This window comes from Lates calcarifer, linkage group LG19 (assembly GCF_001640805.2).
Source record: "Lates calcarifer isolate ASB-BC8 linkage group LG19, TLL_Latcal_v3, whole genome shotgun sequence".
Classification (NCBI taxonomy): domain Eukaryota; kingdom Metazoa; phylum Chordata; class Actinopteri; family Centropomidae; genus Lates; species Lates calcarifer.
This window is the reverse complement of record NC_066851.1, coordinates 3,412,035-3,429,877: the sequence shown is the minus strand read 5'-3', so window position 1 is coordinate 3,429,877 and position 17,843 is coordinate 3,412,035. Positions and strand designations below refer to the sequence as shown.

Sequence of the window (17,843 nt, the reverse complement as noted above, 5' to 3'; positions counted from 1 at the left end):
AATGCGGCTTACTGATGTGTTTTTAATAATGGAGCTCTGGCATATGTCAGGTTTTGGATATGCACACAGTACTTGGTAGAAGGATACAGCTATTATTGGTTTTGGTCATTTAATGGAAATTATTTACTGTAAGAAATATATATATATCACCAGACCCATCCTATAGGAGCTAAAAGCAAAAATAGTGCATAGAGGTAACATATGAGCAGGGTCTTGAATAAACACAAACTTCGTCGTGAACAAAACTGTAGTGTAAAGTCAATCTCCATCCATATTGACAGTTATACAGTAAAGTCAACAATAAATTAAATATTACAAGTTGCATTTGATAGTTTATTTTGAGCCCAAATCTATTGAGTCGTAAAATACTGTACCATAATGTTCACACACCTGCAGGTGTACACACTCACGTACACACTTTCTGTACTTTGTCCCACCCCAGTTCACACTTTATCTCTTCACACACACACACCTCTCTGACCTCTCTCTGTCGCCCTGCTCAGCAGTCCAGTCACCATGTGAGCGATGTGTAGCAGTGCAGTGCGGAGGTGGAAGAAGGGTCACATCGTCCCGCTAATACTCCATATGTTTGATTAATGACCTCTCTCTCTCAACTCTTCTTTACCCCGCTCAGCTTCACCTGTCTCTGCGTCCTACTGTTTACCTCTCCAACTCACCCACTACTAAATTATGTCTCTACCTCTGTTGTCCTTAATTCTTCATTCATGTTTTTCTGTTCTTCTTTTTCTTTTAAATCTCTCTCTCTCTTATTCACAGGACTACGTTCTGGCTGTGGAGACCTATCACTCCATTATTCAGTATGAACCTCAGCAGAGAGTGCAGCTGCTCAGTGGTATAGGACGCATCTTCTTGCAGGTTTGGAAAGATTACAAGACACTTTTTTCCCTGGCTACAGACATAGCTGGGATCGAGGTTGATAAGCCTTGCTAACTGGAAGCAGGGAGAAACAACTAAAAATATATCTACTTGTACCGTGTTTGTTTAATCTGTGCATGATAAGAAATGTAAAAATTAAAACTTCACTGTGTTTTTATGGTAAGCTAGGCTAATTGCGTTCAAGTCTGTACCTAAAGCACTGACATTGGATTGTTATCAACCTTCTCATTTAACTCTTGAAGCAAATAATACATTTCCCAAAATGTTGAGCTTTACTGTCAAGGAAGGATTGGAATCAGGAGCAAAAATAGGATTCCTAGACATCCCTACCTCTGACCATGCTCTTTGACTGAAATGGTCACATTCATGTTAATAATGTTAGCTCTCACCGCACCCCAGTCTATTTTTTACGTATGCTTATATCTTAATTCAGAGCAGGATCTCCGAAGCCTTGTATCCTGCTGTAAATCTGTAAACAAAGGGGTGACCAGTGTCTCACCTGGTTAAGTGCGTACCATTAAGGATAAGTCCTTACTGCAGTGGCCCGGGTTTGAAATTGGGCCCTTTGCTTCATGTCATTCCCTTTCTTTATCCCTTAGCTTTCCTGTCTATGTCCACTATCACTGTCTAATAAAAGCAGAAAATGACAGAAAATAATATTTGAAAAGTCAGCAATCATTTTGCTAAGTCAGATGACTACAGTACCCAGGAATCCCCGCAATTGATACCATGAAAGAAATGATAAACAGAGATCTATCTAATTCAGAACTCTTTGTTGATGCAATTGTGAACTCAACATTGTGCCATAATGTAAAATCCAACTAAAACTTGCCTAGAATTGGTACATAAACTACACTGCGTGTACAATTATTAGGCAAGTAGTGTTTTTGACGATCAGTCTTATTTTTTAACAACTACAGTTAGACTCAATCCAAAATGTTAATAAACCTGAATATTTAAGAAAGTAAAAGTCAGGGTTTGTCTTTCTTAAGAGAATATCTCAGTGTGCACAATTATTTGGCAAATATTGGTGCACAGAATTGTTAGGCAACTAAATGAAAAATGAATATTTTCCCATCTCACTTGTTTATTTTCATCTGTTAAAGTGAAAATAATGAACAAACAACTGAAAATGTACAAATAAACATTATTAACATTTCCACAAAAATAATCAGTGACCAATATAGCCACCCTTCTTTTCAATAACTGTCATAAGCCTTCCATCCATGGAGTCTGTCAATTTCTTTAGCTGTTGACAATCAACTTTTTGTGCAGCAGCAACCACAGCCTCCCGGACACTGTTCAGAGAGGTGTACTGTTTTCCTTCATGGCAAATCTCCCGTTTAAGAAGAGCCCCCAAGTTCTCAATAGGGTTTTAAGTCAGGTGAGGAAGGGGGCCATGTCATTTTCCTGTCATCTTTAAGGCCTTTACTGGCAAGCCATGCAGTGGAGGACTTTGATGCATGTGATGGAGCATTGTCCTGCATAAAAATCATGGTCTTCTTGAAAGATGCAGGCTTTTTTCTGTACCACTGCTTGAAGAAAGTGTCCTCTAAAAACTGGCAGTAGTTCTGGGAGTTGATTTTAAGTCCTTCTTCAACCTGAAAAGGTCCAGCTAGCTCATCTTTAATGATACCAGCCCATACCAGAAACCCACCTCCACCTTGCTGACGCCTGAATCGAAGTGGAGCTTTGTGCCCATTACTGATCCAGCCACGGGCCCATCCATTCATTTTCAACAGTTCTTGGCCCAGTCACAGTGACATTTTAACTTATTTGTCTTGTTTAGTGGTGGTCGGATTTCCTAATAATTATGCACACCTTGATGTACGGTGTTGATCTCCTTAGGCCACACCCTCCCTCATTACACAGATACACATCACCTGATATGCTCAAATCCAATAAGCACTCAAGTTTATACAGCTTGGAGTTGGGAAATATGCATAAAAATGATGATATGGTCAAAATACTCATTTGCCTAATAATTGTGCACGCAGTGTAATTGAAATATAGTCATTTCAGGAAACCTGAATCCCCAAAACCTCACTTTTAACTCCATAGTGTTGAACTATATACTATATATTTATTTTGTCATCATTGTTCTTTCTTCAAATGTTCCTGTATGTATTCTTTGTTGTTGAAATGAGTCAATTTTCCTGGGGGATCATTAAATCTTACTTAATTTATTTGAGCTTGTCCCACTACATTATAATATACTCAAACCTTAAAATGCACACACAGTTGAGTGGTTAATGCATTACTGCTGTTTTGTTCTTGGCCAGATCGGAGACGTTAAAACAGCAGAGAGGTACTTCCAGGATGTGGAGAAAGCCTGCCAGATGAAAGGGAGCCAGTCCAGTCACACCACATGCATGCTGATGAACAGGTATGTCTGTGTCATGCATTTAGCACCTCCATACAGTGTGCAGGTGTGTGTGTGTGTGTGTGTGTACTTTACACCGTTCAGGATCATTTTCACTCCATGGACGTCGTACGTCCTTTGGGGCTTTTTGCAAGTTGGTGCTTCCTCCTGGCATGTGATTAGCACAGGAGGTCACACCTCTGTAGCTCTAGCCTGAGGAGATGTGGAGTATGAGGCAAAGCTCAGACGATGGGACCTATCTCACTCACACTGGGTGTGTTGATGCTCCCTTCTCAAAGGCAGTCACATTATTGTAGCATTTAGTTATTGCTTTCATTTCTACCGTTTTACGTTGTGTTATTTAATAAAAAATACATTACAAAAATAATATGCACATATACAATATAGAATACATGTAAAAAATATGGATAAATGCAAAAGAATTGTTTTTATTAAAAAACAGTTGATATTGCCATAAACACCTGATGTATCACATACAGTACAAGCAAAAAATCATATATTCAGTTTAATATTACATAATATTTTTGGGATTATGTTAAAAGCCTAAAAAAAATACCCAAATCATTGCCATAATCATTTGAATAATTTCAATAACTGGATACCAAATTTTGAAATGTAATCACTTCTGAATACTTATTACACTATGTACTGAATAATGAATGAAGATTTATTGCACTGAAATTTTTGAAAATTCTTTTTCTGAATTTATGTGGTTTGAATTAAGTCTCTCTTTCAGTAAGCTCAATTCAGACATAAAAATAAAAAGAGTCAAACAAGAGTCAGACAATAGTGTCTTTAAATCTTTATGGCATCACAGTTTGTGATTGGCTTTTTCTTGTTTGATCATAACAATGCCCCTCTCCACAGTCAAGTCAGGTCCATAAAGAAATGGTTTAGATAGAACTTGACATGTGTGTGCGCGCTTGTGTGTCTTTTCCAGGGCCTTTGTCTACCTCAGTCAGAACAACTACGCTGAAGCACATGCATCCTTCACTGAAGTCTTAAAAATTGACCCAAAAAACCCTGTTGTAAGTACTGAAGTACTGCCATATCCACTACACTGTAATACAACATATGTCATTCACTCTGCAGTTGCTTTAAAATCCAGAGGATGGGTCTGCTCATGTTTAGTCCTTGAAACATTTACATTATGTCATTGAAATGTTTTGTGGAGTCGCTGCAAATCCTGTAGAGACTTACCCAAGAGGAGGTTTTGGATTTTTAATAAATTTGCAAGAATTTCTAAAAAACATGATTTCACCTTGAATAAATGGCAAATTTATTCATCCATTTAAAATCGAATCTACAACATAATAAAGTGTAACACTGTGGGAGCCTGAACACTTTCTGAAGCCACAGTAATTATATATTGCTGTTTGATTCTACATTTTAACTATAAAATAGATCTTGAAAGCAATACTAGGTTGTATCATAAGAAGCCTTCAGGAGACAGTTCATCTTAATGTGGCAATGTTTGACCTCTACTGTACTGTACAATGTGCTTAGTGTCATTTGATTTGTGGATTTGATTAGTTTTGGAGTGCCATAACAGTAAGTAATATTCCAAATAGAATGACACCATTATTGACAAGTTCACATTTAAACTCGTCTGTCCCTGCCTATTCCCTCTTCCTTCTATACGTTCCCAGGCCAACAACAATGCAGCAGTGTGCCTGCTGTACTTGGGCCGTTTGAAGGAGTCCCTAGGCCAGCTGGAGGGTCTGGTGCAACAGGACCCTGCGCTTTACCTCCACGAGAGTGTCCTCTTCAACTTGACCACGATGTACGAGCTGGAGTCATCTCGTAGCACCCAAAAGAAGCAGGCTCTGTTGGAGGCTGTGGCCTGTCGAGAGGGGGACAGCTTCAACACACAGTGCCTCAAACTGGTCTAAGAGGGCAGACCAGGAGGGGGACTGGGAGAGGACACACACTACTGCATTCCCCTCCCTTGTGCCTCTTGAGTGGACCCCCCCCCCCCCCCAGAGCAAAATCTACCTACCAGCTCCTCTAAAGCTCACTGATTCACAAGTTAAAAATTGTTAGTTTGATCTGGACTAAAGCAGATGTGTGAAACGTTGCAGCTAGAGGGAGTTATCTACTAGACTATTTCTTGACCAGGCCCAGTGATTTCCAGAGGTTGCCAAGCAACAGGCAGAGACTCGTTAAAGTCACTGCACCCAGAGAAGAAGTAGGAGACTGAGGGGCCGCTACGACCTGCAAGGTGAGAGTCATATGACCAACGGGGATTGCTGTTAATGAGCTAATCATAACTTCCTAATCTGCTAGCATCTAACTGTGGACTGCAAGCCATTGTCATAATGTAATAATAATCTTTTAGACCGTGATGACTGCGTGTTTAACAGTGTTTTATTAAATTTTACGGATAGTAGGAATTCACATTTACATTTTCATTATCTGATATTTCTACAAACAGACATTGTGAACAGAACTGGTGAAGAGTCTTTCACTACATAACACACACACAGAGCTGTAAAAGTTTTTTTAAATTTTTGGCATGAGGTTGTCTTTAGCTTGCTTCTCTGATAAGCCCTTTCACATTTGAGACCTTTGTTCTGATTACACTTGAATCAGTGATAAGGTACATCTTTGTCAAAACTATATACTATAATAGAAGGGAAAGAATAAAGAAATGTGGTAGGTTCATGAACAAGATTTACCCTATTTCTCCCTTTGCTGATGAGTTTCACAGTTTTTTTCAGGGGCAATGGTATTAAGCACTTCTCTACTTAGTAGTTTAGTACAAGTTGACCGGTTAGTAAGGTTACTGAAAACTAGCCTACTGAGTGGCCCTTACCTTGCAGGTCATAGCACGTAGCGGTCTCTGAAGAATGTTTCACCAAGAAACGGTCCAGCACTTGACATGGGCATTAACCTGAGCTTCAGTGTCCTTTAAGACTAATAAATATCCACAGAGGTCCTACTCAACACTCCCCCGTCAGCAGACACCTGTAATACTGGATTAACTATCAAAGACCACTCAGTTTTCACAGCATGTTTCTACCAGGTTTATTAACTCATGCAGTGAAAAATAGATATTCTCAGATTGCATTGTATCCTGTAATCTTAACAAAAAAAATCATGTAAATTATTAGGAATCCAAAATTGTACACAGTAGATTTTGTTTAAATTATTATATAAAAATGATTGTTTTGTTAAATCTTTTATTGATTTGTCATGGTTGATCTTTAATTATCACTGTTTACATATTGTGTTGATCATATTTATGTATATTAAAAAAAGGCATCTGGTTTTACCTGGAATAAAACTGTTGTTTTAAATCAGCTAGCATATTTGGTAGTAACTGGTCAAACCTCCTTTGGCAGCAATAACCTCAAACAAGCACAGCCAGACCTGCACAACATTCAGGAGGAATTCTGGCCCATTCTTCCTGCTTCAGCTCAGATGTATTCTTAGGTCCTAAGAACTCAAGACCTCTAGAGATCTCTTCTCAGACATCCTAAGTCTTAAGACGGACTAAACAGTCACCTTTTGTATTTTAGTTTGATGACACAGCTTGTATACAGAACTAACAACTAAATACAATATCTAAATATAGCTACATAAATGAACCTCTTCGCTTGACAGATGCAGTTGACGCAGTAGTTGAAGCCATTTTGTCACCTGACAGCCACCATAGACTCTGACACACTTGGTGAGGCAGGAGTGAAGAACAGGTACTCAGTCAGTTGCAGTCTGTGTTCTCACCACTAGATGCCACTAAATCCTACACACTAGTCCTTAAAAGGCTGCACTCAGACTGGCTCACTCCAAAAGGTGGATTGTCTTAGTTTGAGGTCATTCTATAGTAGACTTACTTGCATATTTAGGGTCATGGTCTTACTGCATCAACCATCTTCTACTGAGCTTCAGCTGGCAGACAGCCATCCTGTCATGATCATGTAAGACTGTCTGATAAACTTGGGAATTCATTTTCTCCTTGATGAAAGCGAGCTGTCCAGGCCCAGAGGCAGCATAGCAGTTGTGGACTGTCAAAGGTAAGGCCATGGTAATGTTTGATTTGGAGAGAAGCAGTTTCCTCTGTGGTGTCTTGCCATGGACACCATGCTCCATGCAAACTCAAAATATTTGAGTGGTTTTAGAGGTTAACCTAATGCTAACCCACACCTCCAATGTTGTGTCACTGATTGGAAATGAATTTAAACAATTTTAGCACAAGGCTGCAAAAAAATGTGAAAGGTTGTCGGAATACTTTCTGAATACATTGTACATTGCAGGTGACAAATTCAAGTCAAAACCAACACAATGTCCCAAGTGTCCATGAGCTGCCAGAGCAGCTTCAATGTGCTTTGGCATTGATTCTACAAGTCTCTCTACTGGAGGGATGGTACACCACTCCTATATGGTGTTCTGATGATAGTGGGGGAGAATGCTAACATGTCAGTCCAATATCTCACATAAATGTTCGGTTTGAGCTCTGGTGACTGAAAAGGCCAAAACGTATGATTCACATAATTTCCATACTAATTAAACCATTCAGGGACCCCTCCTGTCCTATGGATGATATCATCATCCTGTGTCTCCACTCATTTTTCAGGTTTTCCTTTAATTTGTCATCTGTCTCTATATACATATATTTCCACAAAAAAAAAACCATACACACACACACACACACACACACACACACACAAATTGAAATTAGCAGCAGTTTTATTTTCAGTTCAATAAAAGGTCTGCAGCACCTCACTCACATTCAGACATGACCAGCTAATGAACTAGAGATGTTACAATATGATAATAGAGAATAATCCTGGTTGGTTGGATAATTCATTTTTCTAACATGCTGTTGAAGCTAGGTTTGACAGTATTTAGCCTACAAAATAGCCAGTTGTGGATAATAAGGCACTACAGATTGATTCTTCAAGACAGAAGTAATTAGACCTTCATGTTAGAGCAGCAAGGTGCTAATTATTACAAGTCAAAGTTCTGCATTCAAAATTTTACTTAAGTAAAAATACCCAAGTATTAACAGCATGTACTGTATACTAATGTATCAAAAACAGGACTCATTATGCAAAATGGCCTCTTACTAACTGACTTGTAAGCAGCATTCCAATGCAGCTGGTAGAGTTGGATCTCCTTTTAATTACTTTATATATTGTTGGATGGTTTAGTTTTAGTAACTATAGTTGTCAGCTGTGATAAAGTGAGAAGTATTTCCCTCTGAGATGTAGTGAAGCACAAGTGTACAGTAACATAAAAAAGAAATACTTCAAATTACCTGATTAATTTAGATTTCCACGAGACTGTCTAAATGGCGGCTTCATTGTTTATTACCACTTAAAATCAACTAAGTGTATAGCCTGATCCTGATCTCAGTCTCCTTTGCAAAAGAATGTTTTTCAACATCCTATTTGAAAACCTGCTTTATTGGCCAGGCAGAATCACATTAGATATCCTGATGGAGTCCAACCTGTGGATGATGATGATGTGTGCTGCCATCTCCCTCAGGATCCCTGCAGAGAAGCCACGTACTTCTTACGGATGTCAAAGTCATCAGCTGGGCGGTTGTAAGCCTTCCATACAGGCTCTCCCACAAACAGCCTCATGGCTTTAGTGTAGTTCTGCAGAAACAAAAAGTATTACGATCAGTCTGAATATGGCTGCATTTAGGACTGTCAACTCAAATCATCATTTTGTATTTCTCACAGAAACCAACAGACCTTTTTCTCAGCAGATATTCTGGCTTGTCAAAGCAGAAGCAGCATAGGTGTAATCCATATTATGCATGCTATTTAAGTAAGTTATTATGCATGCTGGCTCACTGGCATGACTTACAGGGACACTGTTAATGAACCTCATTTCACCTGTGCTCTTCCTTCTATAACAAATCAAAATGTCTGTTTAAAACCACAAAGTAGATTTACTGTAAGTGCAACTAGAATGCCTCTGCCAACCACTTCAGTTGCAATTACTTAGCATGTGAATAGCTATAATTATGAGAGAGTTATGGCCAAAATTTGTTTTGAGATGTCACAATGACCCTGACCTTTGACCACCAAAGTCTATCAGCTCATCCTGAAGTCCAACTGAGCTTTTGTGCCAAACTTGAAGAGATTCCTTCAAGGTGTTCCTGAGATGTCACAATCACTAGAATGGGACAGCTGCAGCTGCGACACTCTGAGGAAATAGTAATGTTGTAACTGCAATGCATGCATGATAACACCAGTCAGGCTGTGCTCTCAATATCTCCCCAGGCATCATTTAAATTTCATCTATCCTAATCCAGTATACCGAGGTGCATTGTTAAAACTGTCTGATAACCAAATAACATCATATAACGTCATTGCCATGTTTTTTGGCTTCATGTAAATGACAATAACATATGATACTCAAATACTGAATCACCAGCAGTATCACCACTGCTCTTTATGAGACTGATTCTTGTGTCTTCTGGGGGGCAGTAACATGAGGAGCATATTTTCTAGTTTTGTGTCATTCAGCAGATGCTGTCAGACGCACAGTCTCATCCAGGGTGAAGCGGTGGTAGATTCCTGCCGGTAGGGTGATCAAGTCTCCTTTGTTCATAGCAATTCTGATCCATCGGTCCTCCTTGTCCCTGACATCAAAGTAGGCCCGGCCGTCCAGGATGTAGCGGATCTCATCGTCCAAGTGCAGGTGCTCTTCAAAGAACATCTTCAGCTAAGGAGACAGCCAGACAAAAGAAAACAGAGAGGCCTCAATAAAGGTAGTCTCTGCATTGAATTATAAAACTGTGTGTCAAGTTCAAGTGGCAGCTGTCCAAATGTCATTGTCTTAACCAGTCACTGCAAAAAATGTTCATATGAATCTCATAAACCACTGTATACTAATTCTCTACAGATTATAAAATCTTCCCATGCAGTGAGGACGTTTTTCCAGTAACCCCCGTTATTTTCCACTGCACTCTCTCAGAATAACAATGATCATTTATAAGATATAGTCTGATCTGAGATGTACAGCTTTTGCTGTGTAAAGCCCTCAGATTACCTTATCCTCATAGTTTGGTAGTGTGTCCTTGTGAATAGTGATGATATCCATGTAGGAGTAGCCTTGGTCTTTGCGGATGTGCTCCAGCTCTGGATCTGTTTCATAGATATCAGCATTCAGCTGCAAAAAAAAAAAGGGGCAACAGCTTTCATCTGTAGACAAACCTGTCTGTAGACAGCACCTGATGCTAAAACTATTTGTCATAGCGAAGTAGGTCACACACTGTTGCACATTACATCACACCATGCACGCAGTTTGCCCCCGTTAGCACCTCTCATGTGATGAAAATGCATTTAAAAAATGTAACTAGTGTGTTAATTTCCACAGGTTCCAATGTTTGGCCACAACAAAGCACCGTCCGTAACAAAGCTCAACAGTTAATCAAATGAAACAACATGTCGACATACTTGTTAAAGAATTCGTTATGAAGTTGTAGAGGGTCACAGCGGTTATGTAACCCTAAGTAGAATGTACAGAGGCTTTGAGAATTAATCAATTACATGCAGCTAAAATACAAAGTTGAGCTACTTTTAATTTTAAAAAGTCTATTTACCCCTGGTTAATGTGGAAGCTAACAACTGTGTGGAAATTTTAAGGCAGCTACGGTGGCTGTGATCTTACCTTCCAGTAAAATACACCAAGCTTTTTTAATTCGTCCAGGGAAACAGGCTGGTTTGGAGTCTGTCTGTGCGGCTTCCTCTGGTCTTCATCCGAGCTGTCCATGTACCAGGCCTCTATGCCCATGTTTGTGCTAACTGTGGGACTCCTTGACGAGAGAAGAGAAGGCACGCTTTAAGAGTTCTGTGTTGTAGTTGCACGTCATGTGGCTACAGCCACACTTCCTGTGTACGATGGTGACGCGAGCTGCTTTCACGTGTCCTAATCATATCTCTAAAAAACAGTTTGTGCACTGTAATTCAGGACAGAGAGCCCAGTAGAACGTCAGTAATAATAATTAATAACAATTGATTTGATTTATTTTGAAGATTACCACCGGAACTATTAGTTGCTGTTTTTTCTGTCACAATTATTCTTTATAAACACTATCGTTGCAGCTATGAATGTTCGTATTAATACTCGCGCATTAATCGTAATATTCATGGTATCTATGTTCATTATGAATCTTTACATGGAGAGAGAGAAATATTTGACACGTTTATGGTTTCTACCTGTTTTGGTTGTTTTATTTTGAAAGTCCTCACCGAATGTATATGCTCCGTTGTAGAGGCTGTACATTTGTAAGCTTTTGTGTGGTCGTTAGTGTAAGTGAATAAGTGAGTGAGTGACTAATGTGGAAAGTATACATATTTATATACATTACTAAAATACCACTGTGTGTTCGTGAGGTCAATGAGGTGTTTAAGAAAGGCTGAGCAGTAATGTTGGTTTGCCAACGAGATTTTTCGTGGAAGGCTGATACATTTACTGTCCACGTGTGCCTGTGAGTGCTAGAGAAAAAGCGTTAGAAAACAACGGAACGCCGACGAGGATGGGATTCGAACCCACGCGTGCAGAGCACAATGGATTAGCAGTCCATCGCCTTAACCACTCGGCCACCTCGTCGTACGATGACGTCGATTCTACAGTGCCCTCCTCTGTCTAAACATCAGGATGGCATTGTCAACGGACAAGTGTATGCTGTGCTCTGTGTCCACTACTGACGCTGCTGGGAGTGTTTATTTGATAACCAGCTCAATGGGTTTTATGATATTTAAACATGAAAATGAAATTATATAAAATTGATTGGAGTTGGACAGACTTTATGTTTTTGTTTGAAGCTTCAGCTGAAGGAAATATCCAGAAACAGCAGTTAGAGCAACTGTGGAAGTCAAGACTAAGAAAACTTAGAGATAAAATGAAATATATGTATTACATGATGTATTATATATTATATGAACTAGGCATGGTCAAACAAATGCTATTGCATTGCATTATGGGAAAACTGATGTTTTTAGCATGTATGAACTATAGGTAGTGATAGTCAGGGTATCTGACTGCAGGGTATCAGCTTCCGCTACTCAGTGTTGACCATTTGTTTTTCAGTCTGTCTCCTTCAAGTCCCTTGACTTCATAAAAGCATAAGTGACAACACAGAATTGTGGCAATGAAACCACCAGAGGGCACCATGCTTCAAGAGATAGATCGCACTCCTCCTGGCTTCACCTGGGGGGTGTTTCATAAGGCAGGATTAGAGAGCTGGCCTGAGAGCTGTGAAAATGATTGTGCTCTATGACTCATTTCAAATCAAGCAGACAAAGCTTAAATATCAGGTGCAGGATTATGTTTCAGTCTGAAAATGTTTTTTTGTGTAAAATATCTGAAAGAGGCTCACCTGCTCTTTATTTCAAGGTGAACCCAACACCTCGGCCTCGACAGGAGGGGAAGATGTCGTGTGGATGTGTCATATCAGCTGGCACTACTTGCTGGTTCACAGACATAAACAGAACTGTGTGTAAAAACTGGAGGCAAACCAGAACAGTAAATCTAAGCATGAGTCACAGAGCTGGGACTGATTTTACTCTTCCGTCATAAAGCACATAATGAATTATATGAGTTACTGTTCCCATGATCATCTATACCCTTACCCGTAAGAAAAAAGAGCATAGAAAGCAACACATTTAATTCAAGGATTGTTTCATTCTGCTGTAATGGAGCACCTCATAATTCAACGTTTCAGCTTCTGTTCAAGAGAAAGAAGCAATGCACTCTTTAAAAGCACATAGACAGAATTAATGAGTCTACTTGTGGAAAAATCTTAAGTTACTGGTGAGATTTCCAATGATGAAGTTGTCATGGAAGCCCACACATACCTTTTGCTCTATTTCAGCTCAGTCACAGATGGACCATCGGGTTATGAGGTACTGACAGTTTCCCTGTGGGCTCAGCACTTACACTTCATGAGATCAAAGAAATGACCTAGAATATGTTGAAACACTGTCTCAGATTCAGTTCAGAATTTTGACTGTCTATGATATGCATGATGGGATCCACGAATCCACCAATAAAATGGGATTTTTAAATTGGCATAAAAAAAGACAGGGTGGAACAAAAGGTACCCAAGACACCCAAGAAGTCAGACCCAGGTCTGTAAGCCAATAAGAGAGTCCAACTGCAGACCCCAACCTCTGGTTTGAGAGCCAGTGAAAAAAAGCAGGATCCTGGGCAAGGTCCATGACTTCCTTTTTGTGTCAAATAGAAAAGTAGACAGGTTTTACTTCTCCAGTATATTTTACTCCTACTGTAAATATAGATAGACAACATGACAACTCACCAGAAGTGTAGCCAAAATATCTTGATTATCCCCTGGTGGCTGGTTGGAGGACTGTTCAAAAATCCCACCCCTCCATGGTTGCAGATGGATGAGCCAAAATACAAATACAAGTCAAATACATTTTTACCAAGAGTGGTTTCTGTCATTTTAAATAGTTCACATCATTTTTATACTCATCAAACCAGTCAGTGACCTGTCGATATACACAGGTGTGAATGTCAGTATGAATGTGTGTCTCTGTATGTCAGCCCTGTTATAGACTGGTGACCCGTCCAGGGTGTACCCTACCTCTCACCTCCAGCCTCCACTGCCCCTCAACATCCTTCACAGTATTTCCCCATTAAAATCTTTTACCTTTTCCTAAACCTGTTTCTTGGGTCCACATAAAAACAAAGCCGTAACAGAACAATCTGGCCACATGGACCCAGCCTCTCATGGGGCCTTGGTGGGGCAGCAGGAACCTGTCCTCCAGGAAGCCCTCAGAACACTCAGGTCCAGCCTCACTCAACTCACCGCCAATTCAATTGACCAACCTCTCCATGGATGCCACCTCTCCTCAGTCCAGATGATTTGAGCCTCTGTGACCTGGCACATTATTGTGCTGGAAGGAGCTATCAGAAGATGGGAACACTGTGGTCATAAATGGATGGACATAGTCAGCAAACAATATACAGGTAGGCTGCTTCGTTTAAATGATGCTCAGTTGGTACTAAGGGGCCCAAAGTGTGCCAAGAAAACATCGTCCACACCATTACACCACCAGCAGCAGCCTGAACCGTTGATAGAAAGCAGGATGGAGCCATGCTTTCATGTTGTTTATGTCAGACTCATCACCGGGCAACATTTTTCCAATCTTCTGTTATCTAATTTTGGTGAGCCCGTGCAAATTGTAGCCTCATTTTCCTGTTGTTAGCTGACAGGAGTGGCACCTGTGGTCCTCCACTGCTGTAGCCCATCTGCTTCAAGGTTTGACGTGTTGTGTGTTCAGAGATGCTCCTCTGTATATCTTGGTTGTAGCAAGTGGTTATTTGAGTTACTGTTTCAGCTCGAAGCAGTCTGGCCATTCTCCTCTGACCTCTGGCATCAACAAGGCATTTTCATCCATTCTCTGTAAACCTTAGAGACAATTGTGTAGGAAAATCGGTAGACCATCAGTTTCTGAAATACCCAGACAAGCCTGTCTGGCACCAACAACCATGCCACATTCAAAGTCACTTAAATCACCTTTCCTTGCCATTCTGATGCTCAGTTTGAACTTAAGCAGGTTATCTTGACTGTGTCTACATGCCTAAATGCACTGAGTTGCTGCCATGTGATAGGCTGATTAGATATTTGCATTAACAAGCAGTTGAACAGGTGTACCCAATGAAATGGCCGGTGAGTGTGGAGTTATTGCTACTATTAGTATTACATCATAATTGTCATTACTATTATTGCTATTATTACTCTCATTATTACCACTTAAATTCAGCATTATGCTATGTTCTCCTTTCCCTGTACTCTCCCTCCCTCCCTCCCCCTCCTCACCCACCCCTCTCTCCCTTTGTCAACCCAATCAGTAGATGTGGCCACCCACCCTGAATCCAGTTCTGCTCAGAGTTTCTGCCTCTTAAAAGGAAGTTTTTCCTTGCCACTGTCACCTAGTGCTGCTCATGGTCTCTCTTTGTAAATATAATAATATGAAGAGTATGGTCTAGACCTGTTCTATATGAAAAGTGCCTTGAGATAACTTTTGTTGTGAATCGGCACTATATGAATAAAATTGACTTGACTTTTCAAGGTTTTATTTGACAGCACAAATCTACCCAGATATAGTTCCTCAGAACAGACAATTACCAAATTAAGTACTCTGATCTAACCATATGTATCTTGTAATAAAGGTTTAAGAATATGACTCACCATCTCTGGCATTTTAAATTAATTGTTTCCCCTTCTTGTTTCAAGTTTTGACAGCCAGGAGAATATCATTTCTAGATATCAACAAAATATAAACAGACTTTTATTAGTTGTGGTAATGCAGACCCAATTTAAATCACGTCAGCTCCAGGCTTGGTATAATTTTAAAAAGTATTATACCCTGCAAACCAGGCAGCACATGATGTTTGTGTTCACAAATACCTCATTTAGTTTTATCTCTTTAAGGGATAGGTCACCTATTTTTCATGCAATTTTCAGAGTAGAAAAGCACTGAGACAAGGCAATATGTGTATATATATATATATGACAGGCTGCCCTACTGCACTTGTGAAGGTTGTTGAGGCTGTAAGACACTACTGAGAGATGGATGTAAGTACATTTTACTGTCATTTTTTCAGTTAATGTTCTCTAAATATATTATAACTTAACATCTTAACATGAAGATAGTGTATTGAAAGTGTATTGTCACATCTATAATCTAACTAAAAACAATGTTGGTATGGTTAGTGAATCAAAAACAGAAAGTTTACATTTCTATTTATTATTATGGATATTATGAAAAACAACATGGCCAGTATGTGCAAATATGGGGGATATATATATATATATATATATATATATAGAGAGAGAGAGAGAGAGAGAGTCTGGATCTGTAGTAGCAGTATAGTATAACAATTGCCTTACATTTCTACGTGGAATTTGAATTGCACTATTTCCTTCTCCCTCTTTACCTGTCTCTCTCTCTCTCTCTTTCGCTTTCAGTGACTCTCACTTTGTCTCTCAATGCAACTGGTCGAGGCAGATGGATGCCCACTGTGACCCTGGTTCTGCTCGAGGTTTCTGCCTCTTAAAAGGAAGTTTTTCCTTGCCACTGTCACCAATTGTTGGGTCTCTGTAGATAATATTATAAAGAGTGGTAGACCTGCTCTATATGAAAAGCACTGTAAGATAACTTCTATTGTGATTTTTAAATAAAGTTGCCTCTGTTGGTCACATCACAAATCTTACTGCTATTCACCTTGGTTTTCCCAGGCTACACGCAAGTCAGAGCAAGCTCCCCCGGTGTGAAGGGTGGTGGTAATGCATCAAAGTTGTTTGGAACAGTATGCACTTTGGCAGTGATAGTAACAGTTTAGCCTGCAACATTTAAAAACTAATACTATCAATGCTTTGCTGCAATTTACACTTGGTCATCTTATCCACCCCAGATGAATGAAGTGTAAATAGGGTCTCAGATATTTCCCTCAGGAGTTGGTGGAGGAGCTAAAAGGAGAGTGACACTCTCAAGAAACTGTTGATATATGATAGTATGTCAATGTTTTGTTAAAAGCTTAAGCTAGAAGAATCTACAAGTTTAAGAAAATAAATAATAGTACTGCAGCACAGTTTGGGATAGAGATAATCAAAAAACATTAGACTAATAAAGTGTCTAATATTAGGAAATATAAAATCTAGGCTGAATCCACATCACATCTCCACTCTGTCTTTTATATGTACTCTCATGTGAAGCTGGTGAACATAGAGAGGCGATGCAAGCTGGCAGCAACAAAGCTCTTTTCAATAATGTTTTTCAGTCTTCAAGAAATAGCAGCCATTTTATCTTTGAATTGGTTCCATGTTGAAATCCCTGCAGGAGGGAATTTTTATCATCTCCCTCATCCCAACAAGATATGTTTATCTTAACTACCATCACACCATCACATACACACATCCTAGTGTTTATGTCTCAATGTGCTTTGGCTGTTCATGCAGGATTTGTTCAGCACTGCCCATTTTCTGCAAAACACTGAAAAAAAAAAAATCTGGATTTTTTTGGAATGATTTGACCAGGAGACAAATGTGGAGGTGCGTCGCTGTGACAAAAGCCCTAGTCGGCATTATGTAATATGTCTTTAAAGTCCCAGTCCGCTATCTGCCAGGTTTCTGCAGGGTGGGGAACACACGTTTTACACACACACAAGCACAGTTTGCTGTGATGGCCAACATATCAGCCCACACTGCTTCTTTCTCTGAGCTCTAGCCCAGGTTTAAAATAGCTCCACTCCCTCTCAGGTCTTTACCATGATATTTGTGATGGTCTTATATAATCGGCACCTCCTGATCTCCTCTTCCTCTTCATCCTGGTGCTTGTATCCCATTCTGCCTGCCTATATCTGTTTCTCTCTCACTCTCCCCTTTGTAGTTTTGACTGAGGCAACATAAAAAAAATTGTCAGAGTGATTTTCATGGCAAAGGTAGCTGGTCTGCTTCAGCCCAGACAGACTGGCAAACATTAAAATCCTCCTGTTTGTGGCTGCTTTTGTCATGTAGTAATTTAAGAATGCCTTAAACATAGAGGATGTCAGTGTGGTAATAATCCTGGGTGTT

At 39.8% G+C, this 17,843-nt stretch overlaps 2 protein-coding genes and 1 non-coding gene across 3 annotated transcripts in view; 1 reads left to right on the top strand and 2 right to left on the bottom strand.

The window, feature by feature from the left end:
• The window catches only part of trappc12 (trafficking protein particle complex subunit 12), a 29,590-nt gene extending 23,008 nt beyond the window's left edge, over window positions 1–6,582 (top strand). Inside the window, exons 9-12 of the mRNA XM_018695091.2 lie at window positions 778–876; window positions 3,180–3,283; window positions 4,221–4,308; window positions 4,930–6,582. Of these exons, the coding sequence (XP_018550607.1) occupies window positions 778–876; window positions 3,180–3,283; window positions 4,221–4,308; window positions 4,930–5,172 (534 nt within the window). The 3' untranslated portion in view covers window positions 5,173–6,582. The remainder of the gene's footprint in view (window positions 1–777; window positions 877–3,179; window positions 3,284–4,220; window positions 4,309–4,929) is intronic.
• Window positions 6,583–7,951: 1,369 nt separating this feature from the next.
• Window positions 7,952–11,128, bottom strand: adi1 (acireductone dioxygenase 1). Its single transcript, XM_018695093.2, has 4 exons — window positions 10,910–11,128; window positions 10,289–10,408; window positions 9,782–9,961; window positions 7,952–8,883 (listed from the first exon to the last, which is right to left on the bottom strand). Exons 1-4 carry the CDS (start codon window positions 11,030–11,032, stop codon window positions 8,767–8,769), a joined length of 540 nt encoding a protein of 179 aa, XP_018550609.1. The 5' UTR covers window positions 11,033–11,128; the 3' UTR covers window positions 7,952–8,766.
• Window positions 11,129–11,769: 641 nt separating this feature from the next.
• On the bottom strand, window positions 11,770–11,851 carry trnas-gcu (transfer RNA serine (anticodon GCU)). The gene has a single exon. It is a non-coding gene; the product is annotated as a tRNA-Ser (tRNA).
• Window positions 11,852–17,843: the final 5,992 nt, after the last annotated feature.

Coding starts and splice junctions, on each gene's coding strand:
- adi1 (XM_018695093.2), bottom strand. CDS start 11,032: ATGGGCATAGAGGCCTGGTACATGGACAGCTCGGATGAAGACCAGAGG. Junction 9,962..10,288: donor TACCAAACTATGAGGATAAG/GTAATCTGAGGG, acceptor CTGTCTCCTTAG/CTGAAGATGTTCTTTGAAGA. Junction 8,884..9,781: donor GCTTCACCCTGGATGAGACT/GTGCGTCTGACA, acceptor TTGTTTCTGCAG/AACTACACTAAAGCCATGAG.